Source organism: Balaenoptera ricei, chromosome 18 (assembly GCF_028023285.1).
Source record: "Balaenoptera ricei isolate mBalRic1 chromosome 18, mBalRic1.hap2, whole genome shotgun sequence".
In the NCBI taxonomy this organism is placed as follows: Eukaryota; Metazoa; Chordata; class Mammalia; order Artiodactyla; family Balaenopteridae; genus Balaenoptera; species Balaenoptera ricei.
The window spans coordinates 25794594-25811092 of record NC_082656.1 but is presented as its reverse complement, the minus strand read 5'-3'; the positions used below and the strand labels follow the sequence as shown (position 1 = coordinate 25811092).

The following is a 16499-nucleotide window of genomic DNA, read 5'->3' as shown; positions in this document are numbered from 1 at the left end:
AGAAGGTAAGGTTTTCATTTTCTATAATGTATGACTATGGATGATTTGCTGTCAGGAAAGAGTCCTGCCTTTTAGCCTCAACTTACTCATGTATAAAGAAATCAAGATTGCTTGCTGAGAGTGAGAAGCTTTGGGGAGCTTGACAACATTAACAGTCTAAAATAATCACTGAGCCAGGGTGGGAGAAGAAATGAACTAAGTAAGAGGATTGACAGGTGGTGGTGCTAAGTGCCCAACCATGGTGGGAAAGTAAAACAGACATTTTAATAGTGTTAATAGTATTGCTAGTCCTGCTTTTGTGACCTTTCCAGGAACACTCAGGAGCCTGGGTGCCAGAGCAGACAAGATACATAGCATTGATCCATGGTTGAGTACTGGCCTGAGAGGTGAAGGAATATCCAGGATGCTGGAGAGAGGGCACTTCCAGCCTTACCTAGGGTCTTGTCATTGCCTGCAACTTCTTAACCTACCCCATAAATCTTGGTGGAACTTAGGGTGAGGAATGTATCCAGTTTATAGAAGAGCAGCAGCAAAGCTCTTGTGTAGTAGATATCTCACAGTGTTTATAGTGAAATTTAGGTAACCCAGCATCCAACGTGGGACAGATATTATTAACTTCAAGCAAACAAAATACTACAAAATACAGATAAACAAAAAAGGACAAACTATAATCCTGCCGCTTCCCAGAGAAATCAGTATAATACCTTGATGTTATTGGTCTATAATTTTCTATTCAGACTCGTACATTGCTTTAAACAAGGTATGGAGTCATACTGTAATAAGGTTTTATTATCACTTTCCAATTTAATCTGTCACAAAGACATCGTTAAGTCTTCATATACTAAAATAATGGATAGATAGTATTCCATGATATGAATATAAAATTATTAATTCAGCCCTGTGGAGCTGAATATGTATTTTGAATAATCACTAAGGGGACCAGGAGAAGAAATAACTGGAGACACATTACTAAGCAGTGTTAAAGTCTCTGCTGAAATTGGATGTCATAAATTCTGAAATCTCATCAGTTTGTATGGTTGTGTGATTTTTTTTTGTAACACTTGACAAACTAATGGTTGGATAGATTTGTGTTGGAGATTTTTAGGTCCTACGCAATAGACACGCATAGGGACAAAAATATTTAAGGGTGCTAGCAAAAGAATGTTTATAACGTGATTCTCTGTGGGCTGGGGCCTGATAATGAAGAATGTAAAGTCTAGATGAGACTAACGAACTCAGAACACAGGAAATTAAGGTAGTAGAGATGGTAACGATGTTGGATAGGAGGTATTGTAGAAGTAAGCGAGCCAGAAAGCCAAAAGAATAACATTGTGGTCAGAGGGTGGGCTTTTGGAGTTTAAGATTTTGTAAGTGGGTCATTTTTGAGTGATGACCTCATTCAAATTAAAAGGAACATAAGTGTGAGGATCTAATATTTGAATATTACCTATGTACCAGGTGCTACATATGAGGAAAATATCTTATTAGGCAGCTGAAATATAGTGAAGGCCAAAGTCATTGGTCTTGTGGGTCACAAAACTGAGGGTAGGGAATATTTAAGCTCTGGGATGACAAGAGTTTTGGTTTTTTGTTTTGTTTCGTTTTTATTAGAGTATAGTTGCTTTACAGTGTGGACAACAAGAATTTGAACAGAGAGAACATACAGAGTTGCCAGAGTCATCACTTGATATGGAGAAATGGGGACTTCCCTGGCGGTCCAGTGGTTAAGACTCTGCGCTTCCAGTGCAGGGGCATGGGTTCAGTCCCTGGTTAGGGAACTGAGATCCCACATGCCACATGGCCAAAAAGTAAATAAATAAATAAAGGAAAAAACATACATACCAATAAGTGTGAACGTTAAAAAATATATGTATGGAGTAGTGGCCAGAGGTCATTAGATCATGAGAGGGAGAATGGAAGAGAACTATACAGAAGGTGATATGAGCCTCAGAGGAGGAGGCATTTATTGCATGACCTCAGTAAAAATGTCTTACTTTAAAAATGTCATGGCCTGTAAGCAGTCAGGTTGTCTAAGAGAAAGCTGATGCTGTCTCCTACGTCTATGATATCAACAGCATAAGGGAATGAGTTAACATCCATTCAAAGAATTGCAAACAAAACAGTGTTCCAGGACTGCCACCCATGGTTGTGCAGTTTACGAAGAGACTGAAATCTAATGCATGGTCCACATGCTAAACCAGGCCACGGGGCTTTGTTATCCCAGATGATAAAAGCGCCGTAAAAGCACCAGCCCTCTCCAGGGGTTCCTTGGGAGCTACTTCTACCTCAGGGGTGTGTCTTTTTCTAATTTCACATCATTACCAGTTGTATAGGCCAGTGAGGTTTTGGCAGTGTCCTCAACGTGAAGATGGATTTCGGTTAACACTAATTTGTTGAGGGAGTTCTTTAAATAGATAATGGGTATAGAAGGGTCCAGTGACATGGCATTAAATTCAAAAGGGGCACAGTATAAAGGGAGGTCACTGTTGGACATGTAAGTAAGGAGAGAAGCAGTAAAGTGGAGAAGAGAGGATAAAAAGGCCAGTGTATGTCTCTGAGGGGGGTAGAACGTTAATAGGATCATGTTATATTATTTTAAAAAACAGCCTTGGCCATGATGTGTTAGCATTTTAGACTTAATGAAAAACCTAATCAAGCATTAAAGAAGTTCTTTTATGTACGTTTGTTGTGTTACGTGCTAATTTGAACTATTGAGTTAATGTATTATTTATAAATCAATACCAAGACTACGTTAAAGAAATTTTTGGTCCTGGCAGTTTTGCTTGAAGTTTGTTATTTCTTAACTTTGACATTTCAGGAAAAAAATAAAAATAGTGATAAAGGAACTGAACCAGAAACACAGAAAGAAAAAAATACCCAAGGGAAGAATTCATCAGGTCCAAATGAAGAAGAACCCAAAGCTCATAAAAAATCTAACCCATATGGAGAATGGCAAGAAATTAAACAAGAGGTTGAGTCCCAGTAAGTACATGAAACTTAATGCCACTGTTATTACAGGTATTTTACGTCCCATTATTTCCATAAATTGCAGTACCTAATTTCAGGAATAAGGTGCTCATTAAAAGTGTAGCTCATTTCCTTTATTTCTAGAATGGTTTTGTTTTTTCTAATTAAATATTTTAAAATGTAAGCTAAGGTTTATTTTTTTAAAGTAAACTAATGATTGTTTTAATTCTTACTGAGACATGACATTTCTATTGACCACACATTCCCACACTAACATACCATACACACATGTGCGTTATCACACTCAACCATCGTTATTCTATCAGAGAAACAAATACCTGCATATGCAGTACATGCTTCATGGGATCTATCTAAAGGCAAGAAAAAAGCTCTTGTTTTGTTACTGTATTGAAAATGGCTTATGACACTTAGCTAAGTTTTTAAGTTTTTATTCAAAAAATGGCAGTTTTATCAACTAAACAAGATCATGGTAGAGATGTTACCTGGTTTACATTATTAACTTATGTGTTCATATCAGCTATTGTCTTAGGATCATTTACACAATGAAAGGAAAATGTCACCCCCAGCTTCACACATTGGTGTTTCTTAAATGCTTAAAAAATATCTTCAGGTGGGAAAAAAGTATTTATATGAATTAAGCAGTTTTTCTCCAAACATTAATGCTTTGAAATGGTAATGTAATATAACTGTTCCATGCATACTTTTATAGTGAAATTATTCATTGTTAAAACTGTACTTTAGGGGACTTCCTTGGCAGTTCAGTGGTTAGGACTCTGTGCTTCCGCTGCTGGGAGCCTGGGTTTGATCCCTGGTCAAGGAACTAAGATCCCGCATACCATGCAGGCAGCCAAAAAAAACAAACCAAAAAACTGTACTTTAATGAAAAGGTCATGTTTTTTCAGAAGACGGAGTAATACAAGTTTTGGACAGCTTTATATACTGTTCTAATAAGAATTGATTCCTTAGTGATACTGTACCATAATATAGCTTTGAACTATTAAAATGTTTTTATTAAATATTCAGCTTTTATTTTACTTAATGAAATATTAGGAAATGTGTATTTAATGCTACATAGTGCCAGGGACCGTAAGTATATTGATTGTGTATATTGAAGTTGCAGAAATAATAGACTGCATTGATTACTTCAGCCCCTAAGTGATTTCTTAAGTGACTTACAATAGGAGGATGGTCTTCCTATACCAATATCTCCTGTACTTCAAAGTTGAGATTTCTTAAAATTTGAGTATTTTGTTTTCCATGTGATAAGTTTACTGTAAAGCCATTATTCTTAACATCAGCCAGTTTAATATGTGATGGATTGTGTCTGACTTCCTAAGTAGATTTACTGGTGAGGTTGAAACATTTTTTTCATATACCTGTATTTATCAGCGTTTTGTATTTACTCTTCTGTGAATTGTCTGTTCATAGTCTTTGCAAATTTTTCTATTGAAGTATTAGTCTTTCCTTACTTGCAGAAGATCCTTATGTAGTACAGAAGCTAACCATTTATTAGTAGTAGTTATGGTGGATTTTCCACATTTGTAGTTTGACTTTTAATTGTGCTTATGATGGTTTTAGATATGTAGAACTTTGTAATGTTTAGTCTGATATCTTTTCTTTTCCTTTGTGATCTGTTTTATTGATACTACCCTTTTTCATCCAAAAGTCAAGTTTATACTTGTATCTCCTCCTGGTTTGTGTGGTCTTACTTCTTTTTTATGTAATTATTATTATTTTTTAAATTTATTTATTTATTTTTGGCTGTATCGGGTCTTCGTTGCTGCGCACGGGCTTCTCATTGCTGTGGCTTCTCTTGCTGCGGATCACAGGCTCTAGGCGCGCAGGCGTCAGTAGTTGTGGCACTCGGGCTCAGTAGTTGTGGCTTGCAGGCTCTAGAGCACAGGCTCAGTAGTTGTGGCGCACAGGCTTAGTTGCTCCACAGCATGTGGGATCTTCCCTGACCAGGGATCGAACCCGTGTCCCCTGCATTGGCAGGCAGATTCTTAACCACTGTGTCACCAGGGAAGCCCACATTTTTATGTAATTATTTAATCCATCTTTTATGTAGTTATTTAATCCATCTTTAATAATTTTGATACATTGTATGAAATGAGATTTTTTTTTTAATATTTATTTATTCTTTGGCTGCATCGGGTCTCAGTTGTGGCACATGGGCTCTTCATTGCGGTGCGTGGGCTTTTCTCTAGTTGTGGTGTGCGGGCTTTTCCCTAGTTGTGGCACATGGGCTCCAGAGCATGCGGGCTCAGTAGTCGTGGCACGCAGGCTCAGCAGTTGCGGCACGTGGGCTTAGTTGCCCCTCGGCTTGTGGGATCTTAGTTCCCTGACCAGGGGTCAAACCGGTGTTCCCTGCATTGTAAGATGGATTCTCAACCACTGGACCACCAGGGAAGTCCTGAGATGAGATTGTAAAATAATTTTTTATCTTACCTGGCAAACCGATTTTGCCAGTACCATTCTTCCCCATTTTTAAGTGGCATTTTTTTTTTTTTTTATCTTGTGTTTAATTCTTAAATTTACCAGTTTGTTTCTGGCTACCTATTCTGTTCCATTGGTCCATCTATCTTTGTGACAGTACCATAAAGCCTTAATAATTATGATTTAACTATATCCTTTTATATGGTATGTTCTGATATCTGGTGGTGTATCCCTGTATTTTTTTTTCCAAATTTTCTTAAGTAGTCTCTTCCCATTTTTTCCATGTTAATTAAATCATTTGCAAGTGTTCAACAAGTATAATATTTATATAAATATTACAAATAAATTATACTTGTTGAATTTGGCAAAAATTGATGTGTTTTCAGTATTTCATAGTTTCATCAAAAAATGTTGTACATGCCTCTTTTTACTCAAGTCGTTTTGTAGGATTCATTTCTGTAAGCCCAGGACTAAAAACAGTGACTGGAACATAATAGGTGCTTAGTACATGTTTATTAAGTACATGAATAAATTTTTACATATTTTGCTATTTTTAATTGCAGATTTAGTCCATTTTTTCCATTATTTTGTAAACCAGTAATTATGGTGTGAAAAAGCCTATGTGTCCAATTATGTTGCTGATTATTATTTTTAAGACTTAACTCTGAGTCTTGGGTTTTCCATGTAGAAACTTGTCTGCAAATATTTTTTGATTTTTTTCTGTTGATACTACTTCCTATTTATTTCATGTCCTATTTATTTTAGTTACATTTTTAAGCCCAATGTTATATAATAATAAGGGGAGTGGGCATTTCTACACATGTGTTTTGTTGCTGATATCGATAGAAATGTCTCTAAAATTTACATTGAGGATTATATTGACTATTGGCTTAAGATAGATAATCTTTATTATGTTAAGGAAGTGTGCGTTATTTCTGGATTGTTCAAGGATTATTATCAGAAATAGATTTTGGTGAATTTCAGCAGCCATAGCTCTGATGTGTTAAACTGATTGGGAAATGGTGGTCTATGGTTTAGTTTTGTTTTTGTTTGTTAAATGTATGATAACTTTATGAGATTTTTGTATCTGACTTATGCTAAATAAAATGGATTAGGTAGCTTTCCATTTCTTTAATGTTCTAAAATAGTTAATAGTTTCCCTGGGATTAAAAAGTTTTTTAAAAAATCACTAGTAAAATCTTCTGGTCCTGGAGTTCTAGGGGGAGGTAATCTTTGATAGCTTTTTCAGTCTCTTGGATACTATCTATGTGACATTAGGCAAGTTGCCTAATCTACATGAGCCTCAATTTCTTCATCTGTAAAATGGGATAATAATAGTTCCTGCCTAATTTCTAATTTATTGTGAGGAATAAATTAGAAAAGAACAAGTTAACACATTTATCACTGTTCATACTTGGTACCTAGAACACCTAAGCACTCAGTCACTGTTACATGCTGCAGCTGATGTTAGGGGGGCAGGGGTAGGAAGTAGCTTCAGCTAGTCAGTTTCAGTAATTCATATTTTCCCCTAAAATCTTGTGTTTCATCAAGGGCTTAAAATTTAAAACATATGATAATACATTAAACTTCCTGTATGTTTAAATTTTTCAATTATTTTTAAATCCTTTCACATTGTAAACTTTTTTATTCTTTTGGGATGATATTTGTTAAAGAATTTTTTTCTTTAGTTAAGAAATTAGTTAAGATACTATAATTTACATATAACACGTAAGTTTAAAGTGTGCATAGGAATTCCATGGTGGTCCAGTGGTTAGGACTCCACACTCTCATTGCCGAGGGCCTGGGTTCAATCCCTGGTCGGGGAACTAAAATCCCACAAGCCGCACGGTGCGGCCAAAATAAATAAATAAGTAAAGTGTGCAGTGTGTTGATTTGACTGACATGTTGCAAAATGACTACCACAATAGTGTTAGCTAACACCTCCATGTCACACTTAATTACCATGTTTCTGTTTGGTTGGTTGGTTGGTTTTTTTGTGGTGAGGACATTTAAGACCTAGTCTCTTAGCAGCTTTAAGGTATGTAATACAGTATGGTTACTATAATCACCATCCTATAAATTAGATTCCCCCAAATAGTCTTATAACTGGAAATTTGTACCTTTTGCCCTATCTCCCCATATCCCGCATTCCTCAGACCTGGTAACCACCTCTGTACTCTTGTTTCTGTAAGTTTGGATTTCTTAGATTTCACATATAAATGATATCATATAGTATTTGTCTTTCTCTGTCTTATTTCACTTATTAGCACAGTGCTGTCAAGGTCCATCCATGTTGTCACAGATGGTAGATTTCCTTCTTTCTCATAGCTAAATAATATTCCACTGTATGTATATACCACATCATCTTTATCCATATCTTGGCTATTGTGAATAATGCTGTAGTGAACATGGGGGTGCAGGTATCTCTTCAAGATCCGTTTGTGTATCCTTTGGATGTATATGCACAGGTGGGAATCTTGGATCATATGGTAGTCCTGTTTTTAATATCAGGAACCTCCATACTGTTTTCCATAGTGTCTGTACCAATTTACATTTCTACCAACAGTGCTGAAGGTATCTCTTTTCTCCACATCCTTACCAACACTTGTTATCTCTTGTCTTTTTAATACTAGCCATTCTAACAGGTATGAGGTGATATTGCAGTTTTGATTCACATTTCTCTGTCGATTAGTGATGTCAAGCATCTTTTCATGTACCTTTCGGCCATTTGTATGTCTTCTTCAGAAAATGTCTATTCAGTTTCTCTGCCCATTTTTTAATTGGATTCTTTGGGGTTATTTTGTAATTGGGTTATGAGTTTTTCATATATTTTGAATATTAACCCTTTAGCAAATATATGATTTGCAAATATTTTCTTCCATTCTGTATGTTTCCTTTTCATTTTGTTGATTATTTCTTCTGCTGCCCAGAGCTTTTAGTTTGATGTAGTCCCACTTGTTGATTTTTGTTTTTGTTGACCATGCTTTTGGTGTCATATCCAAAAAATCATTGCCAAGATGGGTGTCAGGTAGAGCTCTTTTTTTTTATGTTTTCTTCTGGCAGTTTTACAGTTTCATTTCTTATGTTTAAGTCTTTAATAAACTTTGGGTTAATTTCTGTGAGTGATGTAAGATAGGGGTCCAATGTCATTCTTCTGCATGTGGTTACCCAATTTTTCTAACACCAGTTATTGAAAAGAATATATATTCCCTATTGAATAGTCTTGGCCCCTTTGTCAAATGTTAGTTGACCCTATATGTGAGGGTTTATTTCTGGGCTCTCAATTCTTTTCTATTGGTCTATGTTTCTGTTTTTATGAGAGTATCATACTGTTTTGATTACTGAAGATTTGTAGTATAGTTTGAAATCAGGAAGTGTGATGCCTCCAGCTTTGGTCTTCTTTCTCAGGATTGCTTTGACTGTTTGGGGTCTTTTGTGGTTCCTATAAAAATTATAGGATTGTTTTTCTATTTCTGTGAAAAATACCATTGGAATTTTGATCAGGATTGCATTGAATCTACAGATGGCAAATGTTGAACCATCTGTCCTTACATCTCAGGGATAAATCTCACTTGATCATGGTGTATGATCCTTTTAACGTGCTGTTCAATTCAGTTTGCTAATATTTTGTTGAGAATTTTTGCATCTATATTTATTGAGGATATTGGTCTATAGTTTTCTTTCCTTGTAGTGTCCTTATCTGGCTTGGGTATCAGGGTAATGCCAGCCTCCTGTAATGAGTTTGGGAATATTCTCTTTTCTGTTTTTTGGAAGAGTTTGAGGAGGATTGACATTAATTATTCTTTAAATGTTTTATAGAATTCTCCAGTGAAACCATCTGGTCCTGGCCTTTTTTGTGTTGGGAGGTTTTTAATTATTGGTTCAGTATCCTTCCTTGTTACTGATCTGTTCAGATTTTCTGTTTATCACAATTCATTTGGTAGGTTGTATGTTTCTAGGAATGTATCCATTTCTTCTAGGTTATCCAGTATGTTGGTGTATAATTGTTCATAGTAGTCTCTTTCAATCCTTTTTATTTCTGTGGTATCAGTTTAATGTCTCCTCTTTCATTTCTGAATTTGAGTCTTTTTTTCTTAGTCTAGGTAAAAGTTTGTCAAATTTGTTTTTCTTTTCAATAAACCAGCTTTTAGGTTTCTTATCTTTCCTATTCTTGTCTCTATTTCATTTATTTCTGCTCTGATCTTTGTTATTTCCCTCCTTCTGCTACCTTGGGCTTAGTTTTTTTTTTTTTTTCTAGTTCCTTGAGGTGTAAAGTTAGGTTGTTTTTTTTAGATCTGTCTCTTTCTTAATATAGGCATTTATCAGTATAAACTTTCCTCTTCGAATTGCTTTTGCAGCATCCTGTAGGATTTGGTATATTGTTTTTCCATTTTCATTTGTTTGAAGATATTTTTTGAGTTCCTTTGATTTCTTTTTTGTCCCATTAACTGTTCAGGAGTGTGTTAACTTCCATATATTTGCGAATTTTCCATCTTTCCTCCTGTTATTGATTTCTGGTTTTTTACCATTTTGGTCAGAAAAAATACCTGGTATAATTTCAGTCTTCTCAAATTTGCCAAGATTTATTTTGTGACCTATTATGTGATCTGTCCTGGAGAATGTTCTGTGTGTGCTTGGAAAGAATGTGTATTCTGCTGCTGTTGGACGGAATGTTCTCTATATGTCTGTAAGGTCCATTTAGTTTAAAGTATTGTTCAAGTCCGATGTTTCCTTGTTGATTTTCTCTCTGGATGATCTATCCATTGTTGAAAGTGGTTTATTTAAGGCTTCTGCTGTTACTGTGTTGTCTATTTCTCCCTTCATACCTGTTAGTTTTTGCTTAATATACTCCAGTGTTGGGCACATATATATTTAAGGTTGTTACATCTTCTTGATGAATTGACCCCCATATCATTATATAATGACTTTCTTTGTCTCTTGTTACCATTTTAGGCTTAAAGTTTATTTTGTCTGATATAAATAATAGTTACCCCTGCCCTCTTTTGGTTTCTGTTTGCATGGAATATCCTTTTCCATTCCTTAACTTTGAGCTTATGAGTGTCTTTACATCTGAAGTGAGTCTCTAGTAGGCAGCATATAGTTGGTTCTTGTGTTTTTATCCATCCACCACTCTATACCTTTTGATTGGAGAATTAAATCTATTTACATTTAGATTAATATACTTAAGGACTTACTAATGCCATCTTATTGGTTTTTGGCAGTTTTGTAGTTCCCTTTTTCCTTTTTTTCTCTCTTGCTGCCTTCCTTTTTGAATTGATGAGTTTCCATAGTGGTATGCTTTTATTTCCTTCTCTTTATCTTTTGTGAATCTATTTTAGGTTTTTGCTTTGTAATTACCATGCTGCTTATATGAAAGATCATATATATATGACAGTCTATTTTATGCTAATAACAACTTTGGTTGAATACAGAAAGTACCTTTTCACTTGCCCCCCCATTAATGTTTTATTGAAGCGTAGTTGATTTAGAGTATTATTTTGATGTCACAATTTATATCTTTATATATTGTGTATACATTAACAAATTGTTTTAGCTATAGCTATTTTTAATACCTTTGTCTTCTAACCTTTATACTAGAGTTAAATAGTTAACACACCACCATATTATATTATTAAACTGTTTTGTATCTGACTCTGTGCTTACCTTTACCATTGTTTTGTGTGTTTTCATGTTGGTAATTAGCAACCTTTCAGCATTTCTTATAAGGCACTTTTAGTGATGATGAATACCCTCAGCGTTTTTTTTTTTTTGTTTTTTGGGGAAAGTCTTTATCTCACCTTCATTTCTGAAGGACAGTTTAGTTTGGTAAAGTATTTTTGGTTAGCTTTTTTTTTTTTTCTTTCAGCACTTTGAATATATCATCCTGGTCTCCACTGAAATATCTGCTGATAGCCTTATGAAATTCCCTTGTATGAGAGAAATTCTTTTTTCTTGCTGCTTTTAAAATTCTTTGATTTTAGACAGGTTTAGTAAAATGTGTCTTGGAAAAGATCTTTTTGGATTGAAATTTTGAGGTGACCTACTAACTTCAACTTGGACCCACAAATCTCTCCCCACATTTCGCAAGTTTTCAGCCGTTGTTTCTTTTTTTCTTTTTTTTTTTTTTTTTGGCCACACCATGTGGCTTGCAGGATCTTAGTTCCCCAATCAGGTATTGAACCTGCGCCCTCGGTAGTGAAAGCACAGATTCCTAACCACTGATGCACCAGGGAATTCCTTCAGCCATTATTTCTTTAAATAATCTTTCTGCCCCTTTTTCCCTCTCTTCATCTTCTGAGACTCCAAGGATGCATACATTATTTCTCTTGATTGTGTCCCAAAAGTCCCATAGGGTTACTTCATCCTTTTCACTCTTTTTTTCTCCTCTGACTACAGAATTTCAAATGATCTGTCTTCAAACTCACTGATTTTTCTGCTTCGTCTAGTCTGCTGTTGAAGCTCTCTATTGAATGCTACAGTTCAGTCATTGTACTATTCAGCTCCAGAATTTGTTTGGTTCTTTTTTATGTTTTTTATCTCTTTGTTGAATTTCTCATTTTGTTCTTCTGTTGTTTTCCAAATATCATTAAATTGTTTGCCTGTATTCTCTTATAGTTCTCAGTGCATCTGTAGAACACTTTTTTTGAATTCTTTGTTGGATAGTTCCTGGTCTCAATTTCTTTGGGCTAGTTACTGGAGGTTTACTGTATTCCTTTGGTAGAGACATTTTTCCCCGATTCTTGGTGAACCTAGCAGCCTTGTGTAGATGTCTACACATTTGAAAAAGGAATAACCTCTTGTAGACTTTTATAGACTAATGTCAGTATGGGAAAACTCCCACCTGCAGGTGGGGCACACTGGAGCAGGTCTGGTGGTACCAGGCGCCAAGGGGGCATGTGGCAGCAGTGGGTCTGGGGTGGGGGGCGGTTATCGCTTTAGCTCAGGTCACTAGAATCCAGCAACTGTGTGGTTCTTGGCAAACACTGCAGGGGTTCCACAGTGGCTGCAAGGGCTGTTGGAGTCCTCAGCAGCAGTTCCAGGTCCAGCAGCTAGAGACCAGGACAGGCAGTGGTGGTGGCCGGCTCTGGTGGTGAGCATACACTTGGCTGCGGGGCCAGCTACAGATGCCTGTGTATGTAGTGGTCGGGGCCAGTTGCAGACACACAGTAGTAGGGGCCAGGCAGGCAGCAAGGGCCAGAGTCAACTACACGTTCACTGACAGCTTCAGGGACCCTGGCTGTCGGGGTGCTTTCCCATGGCTGCACAATCTCCCCCTGAGGGTAAGCACTGCAGTAGAGGCTGGTGATGGGTGTCAGGGCAGCACCATGAAAGTGCAGAGCTGGTGGGGCTAGCCCCAAGCATGCAAAGGGCAGTGGGGTCAGCCATGGGAGTCTAGGCTGCCATCTTGCACGGAGGCCTGAGCTGACTGCAGTGTGGTTCCCGGGCTCTGGCAGTGGCAAGGGCAAAGGGACTGAGGCAGCTGACATAAGTGAAAGCTAACAGCTCTGCGGCACAGTACCTGGTGAAATCTGCAGGGCATCTGCAGCAGCTGTGATGTCTGTTGGTTCTTTCTTCAGTGGCAAAAGCTGCTTTGTCTGTCTGTAGAGCAGGTCACTGTGAACTGCAATCAATCACTGCCACTGCATCGCTGTTCTTGGTAGTCCCTGATTTTTGTCCTCGTTCCTAGCAGTCTCTGTAGGTCTCACCTTCGCCATTGTGGGTGGAGTGAAACCTGAGCAGGACCTTCGTGCAGTGGCCCAAAAGGTTGCATCAGCTGGTCACCCACCCACTCTTCTTTTCATGTTGAGGGGAACTCTTTCCAACTGGGAGGTTTCCTCTTGTCTCTTGAGTGGTGTCAGCTCGGGGGATGGGATGATGCAGGCAAAGTGAAGTTGTCTTTCTTATCTTCTTTTGCAATTATTCTCATGGTATTTTGTTCCACTGTGTTGCTTAAATTTCGTAAATGGACTCCGGAGCTCTCCTAGAGCTGTTTTTCTTCATGGATAGCTATCTAATTGTTGATCATTTTGTGGGAATGAAGATTGGGGTCTCCACTAAAGGCTTTTTAAATTTGTTTTTCCTTAATGAATCAGCTCTTATTTTTAACTGTGTATTTTATTACATATCCATTTATTAATGGAGTTTCTGTTTCTTAATTTCTACTTTTGTAATTTTCTTCCCCTGACTTTTCTTAAGTTTCTTTGTGTTTGTTCTTTCTTCAGATGAACACTTAAGACTATTGACAGGAGGTGAGGAAGGGGTCTGTTCTTATTTCTTAATGAAAATAGTCAAAGCTGTATTGTCCCTGAATATAATTCTGTCCATATATCACATAAACTTTGGGTGATGATTCCTTGATTTCATTGTTTTTGGAACAATTTAATATTGTGTTTTTGCTTACTCTTTTGACTTGGTGGTTTTCCAAAAGGACTTATTTTTCAATCTCTACATAGGTGGAAGTTTTTTGGGTTTTTTTCCACCTTTATTACATTGTGTTCAGGTATTATAACCTTTACAATTTTTACATTTTGAATTTGGAAATGACCGTGGTTTTGAGGAAGTGTTTATGTAATTATTTTTTGTAACTGTTCTAAAGTTATTTGAAAAGAAGGTATATTCTCTGTAAGATATTTTATTTGCAGACTCTTTTCTTTCAAATACAAACTTCTTTTCCTCTGATTATGTCACAAGGGTATATATCCTACTTCACTGCCACTTCTGTTAGCTTCCACTTAGGAATTCCCTAGGACCATGATTTCAAAAATGGACTCTTTTTCTATTTTATCTCTCCCCGTAATCCCACTTAAGAAGTAATACTATGACTTGATCACTTTATCAAAATACAACACAAAACACCAAGATTGTGAAATTAAATGAGTCTCTCATGGATTTTCTTGGACAGAGATTCATTTGTCCAGCGACCAAACCATATTGTTCTTCATTACTCAAATCTTTCTCTGCTTGGCTAATGGAATTTCTTAGTTTCACCCAGAAGCAGAGTGGTCTAGGGGGAAGAATATAGGTTTTAGATCAGCACAGGCCTGGGTTTTAATCCAAGTAATATTACTACCATAACAGTTTAGTTGACCAAGTTATTTAACTTCTCTCTAAGCCTCAGTTTCCACTCCTGTAAAAACATAAAAATACAAAGCCAAGAATGAATACCCCATCAACTTCAGGGGCTACTAGCCTTCTTGGAAAGCACCATTGTTGGCAATTTAAGGGAAAATAGGGAAGTAGGAAAAGCAAACAAAAATGGCATTTAACATATATTTTTAATACAATAAAGTTTGGAAGGCATCTCTATTCAAAACAAATCAGATTTAAGACCTGTTCCAGTGAGAATTCCTATTTCTTGCATCCCCTCATCAGATTTTGAGGAAATGTTATATAACATCATGATATACTAAGATAGCTTCTTCCTCAAGTTTTATATTATATAGAATAGTTTTTGGTTTTGGTTTTTCTAGTTTTGAACTATCCATTACTGATTTGAAATTTTCTTTGTTCTTATATTCTTTGTACTTATATTCTCCTTTATTTTGTTTTTTGCAATCCTAGCAAATCTCCTATTGTTACATTTTTAAAAATTATTACAATGCTTAGAGACCTCTTTTTTTTTTTTTTTTAATTTTATAGCTACTTTTATTTTTATTTATTTATTTATTTTTGGCTGTGCTGGGTCTTCGGTTCGTGCGAGGGCTTTCTCTAGTTGCGGCAAGTGGGGGCCACTCTTCATCGCGGTGCGGGGACCACTCTTCATCGCGGTGCGCGGGCCTTTCACTATCGCGGCCCCTCCCGTTGCGGGGCACAGGCTCCAGACGCGCAGGCTCAGTAGTTGTGGCTCACGGGCCCAGCTGCTCCGTGGCATGTGGGATCTTCCCAGACCAGGGCTCGAACCCGTGTCCCCTGCATTAGCAGGCAGATTCTCAACCACTGCGCCACCAGGGAAGCCCAGAGACCTCTTTTAAACCTGTTTTTTTACCCATGTATATATAGGATGGAACACAAAAAGATCTCTCAATTCTACCACCATAGACCTTTCTATATGGTCTGTGTGAGAGGGAAGCAAATTTGTTATCATGTACTTTTAAGATAATTGAAGTGAATAGCATATATTAAATTTAAATTCTAAGCAAACACATAAAAATCATGTTATCTCTAAACTGCAGTTGTCAAGAGCCGTAATTGATGAGAAATCAGTGAATGTCTCTGACTTTTGTCTCTGCTTTCCTCTGACTTGACTGCCTTTCTCACAGGCTCTCCCCACTTGGTAGCAAAGCTTTAGGCTTATATCATACTTACAGTTAGAGATCCCAGCAAAAAAGAGCTGCTGCTTTGTGAGTTCCAACAGTGGTCCTGCTTAGCTTTCATCACATACCCACTGAGCTAACCACTGTGAATTCTGACTGGACATGAACTGAATTAAGCTCAAAACTCAGAAGGGAGAAGAGGTGGTTCCCAAAAGGGAAAAAAAGTTAAAAGGAGTTGTAGTGCTAAAAAAGACACTAACTAGAAGACCCCAAATAAAAAGAGAATATTTCTATTCCAAGTGCCTAGTGCATTGTCTGGTTTATAGTAGACATTCACTATAGCTGCTGTCATTAGAGTTAACTACTACTGTAGATCTACCATAACCTTTCAAACTTCTCCTGGCCTCCAGGAAAGGGTTTTCTCCCTTTATTTCCAAGAATCAAGATGAATGACTACATTACCTGGGTTCTTCTGAGATTGAGGAGTGTAGATCTGTACTAATCTTCACTCTTCTTAGATGGGGTTTCTCAACTCTTAATATCTGGGACTTCTAACATTTAACTCATACCTTTACTTTTTATTCCCTTTTCTCTATTGTCATCACTCTTCCTTTCATGCTGAGCAGGTAATCTTTTGGTTTCAAGTGATAGAAACTTGAGTTACCTCAAATTAAAAAAAGAGGTTATTAGTTCAAAGATTCCCAGAAAGGTTCTACCTGCAAGTTGTAGGAGGGGTAGGAATTGAGCCTCACGAATGATTGGAACCAGGCCTGAAACACTGGCAGGATTCTCCATCTCCCATCCTGCTTCTCTTTGCACGCC

The 16499-nt window shown here is 36.9% G+C and overlaps 1 protein-coding gene across 1 annotated transcript in view; it reads left to right on the top strand.

Moving 5' to 3' along the window:
* Positions 1 to 16499, top strand: part of WBP4 (WW domain binding protein 4) — a 33770-nt gene that overhangs the window by 13136 nt on the left and 4135 nt on the right. Inside the window, exon 9 of the mRNA XM_059902562.1 lies at positions 2819 to 2982. Within this exon, the coding sequence (XP_059758545.1) occupies positions 2819 to 2982 (164 nt within the window). The remainder of the gene's footprint in view (positions 1 to 2818; positions 2983 to 16499) is intronic.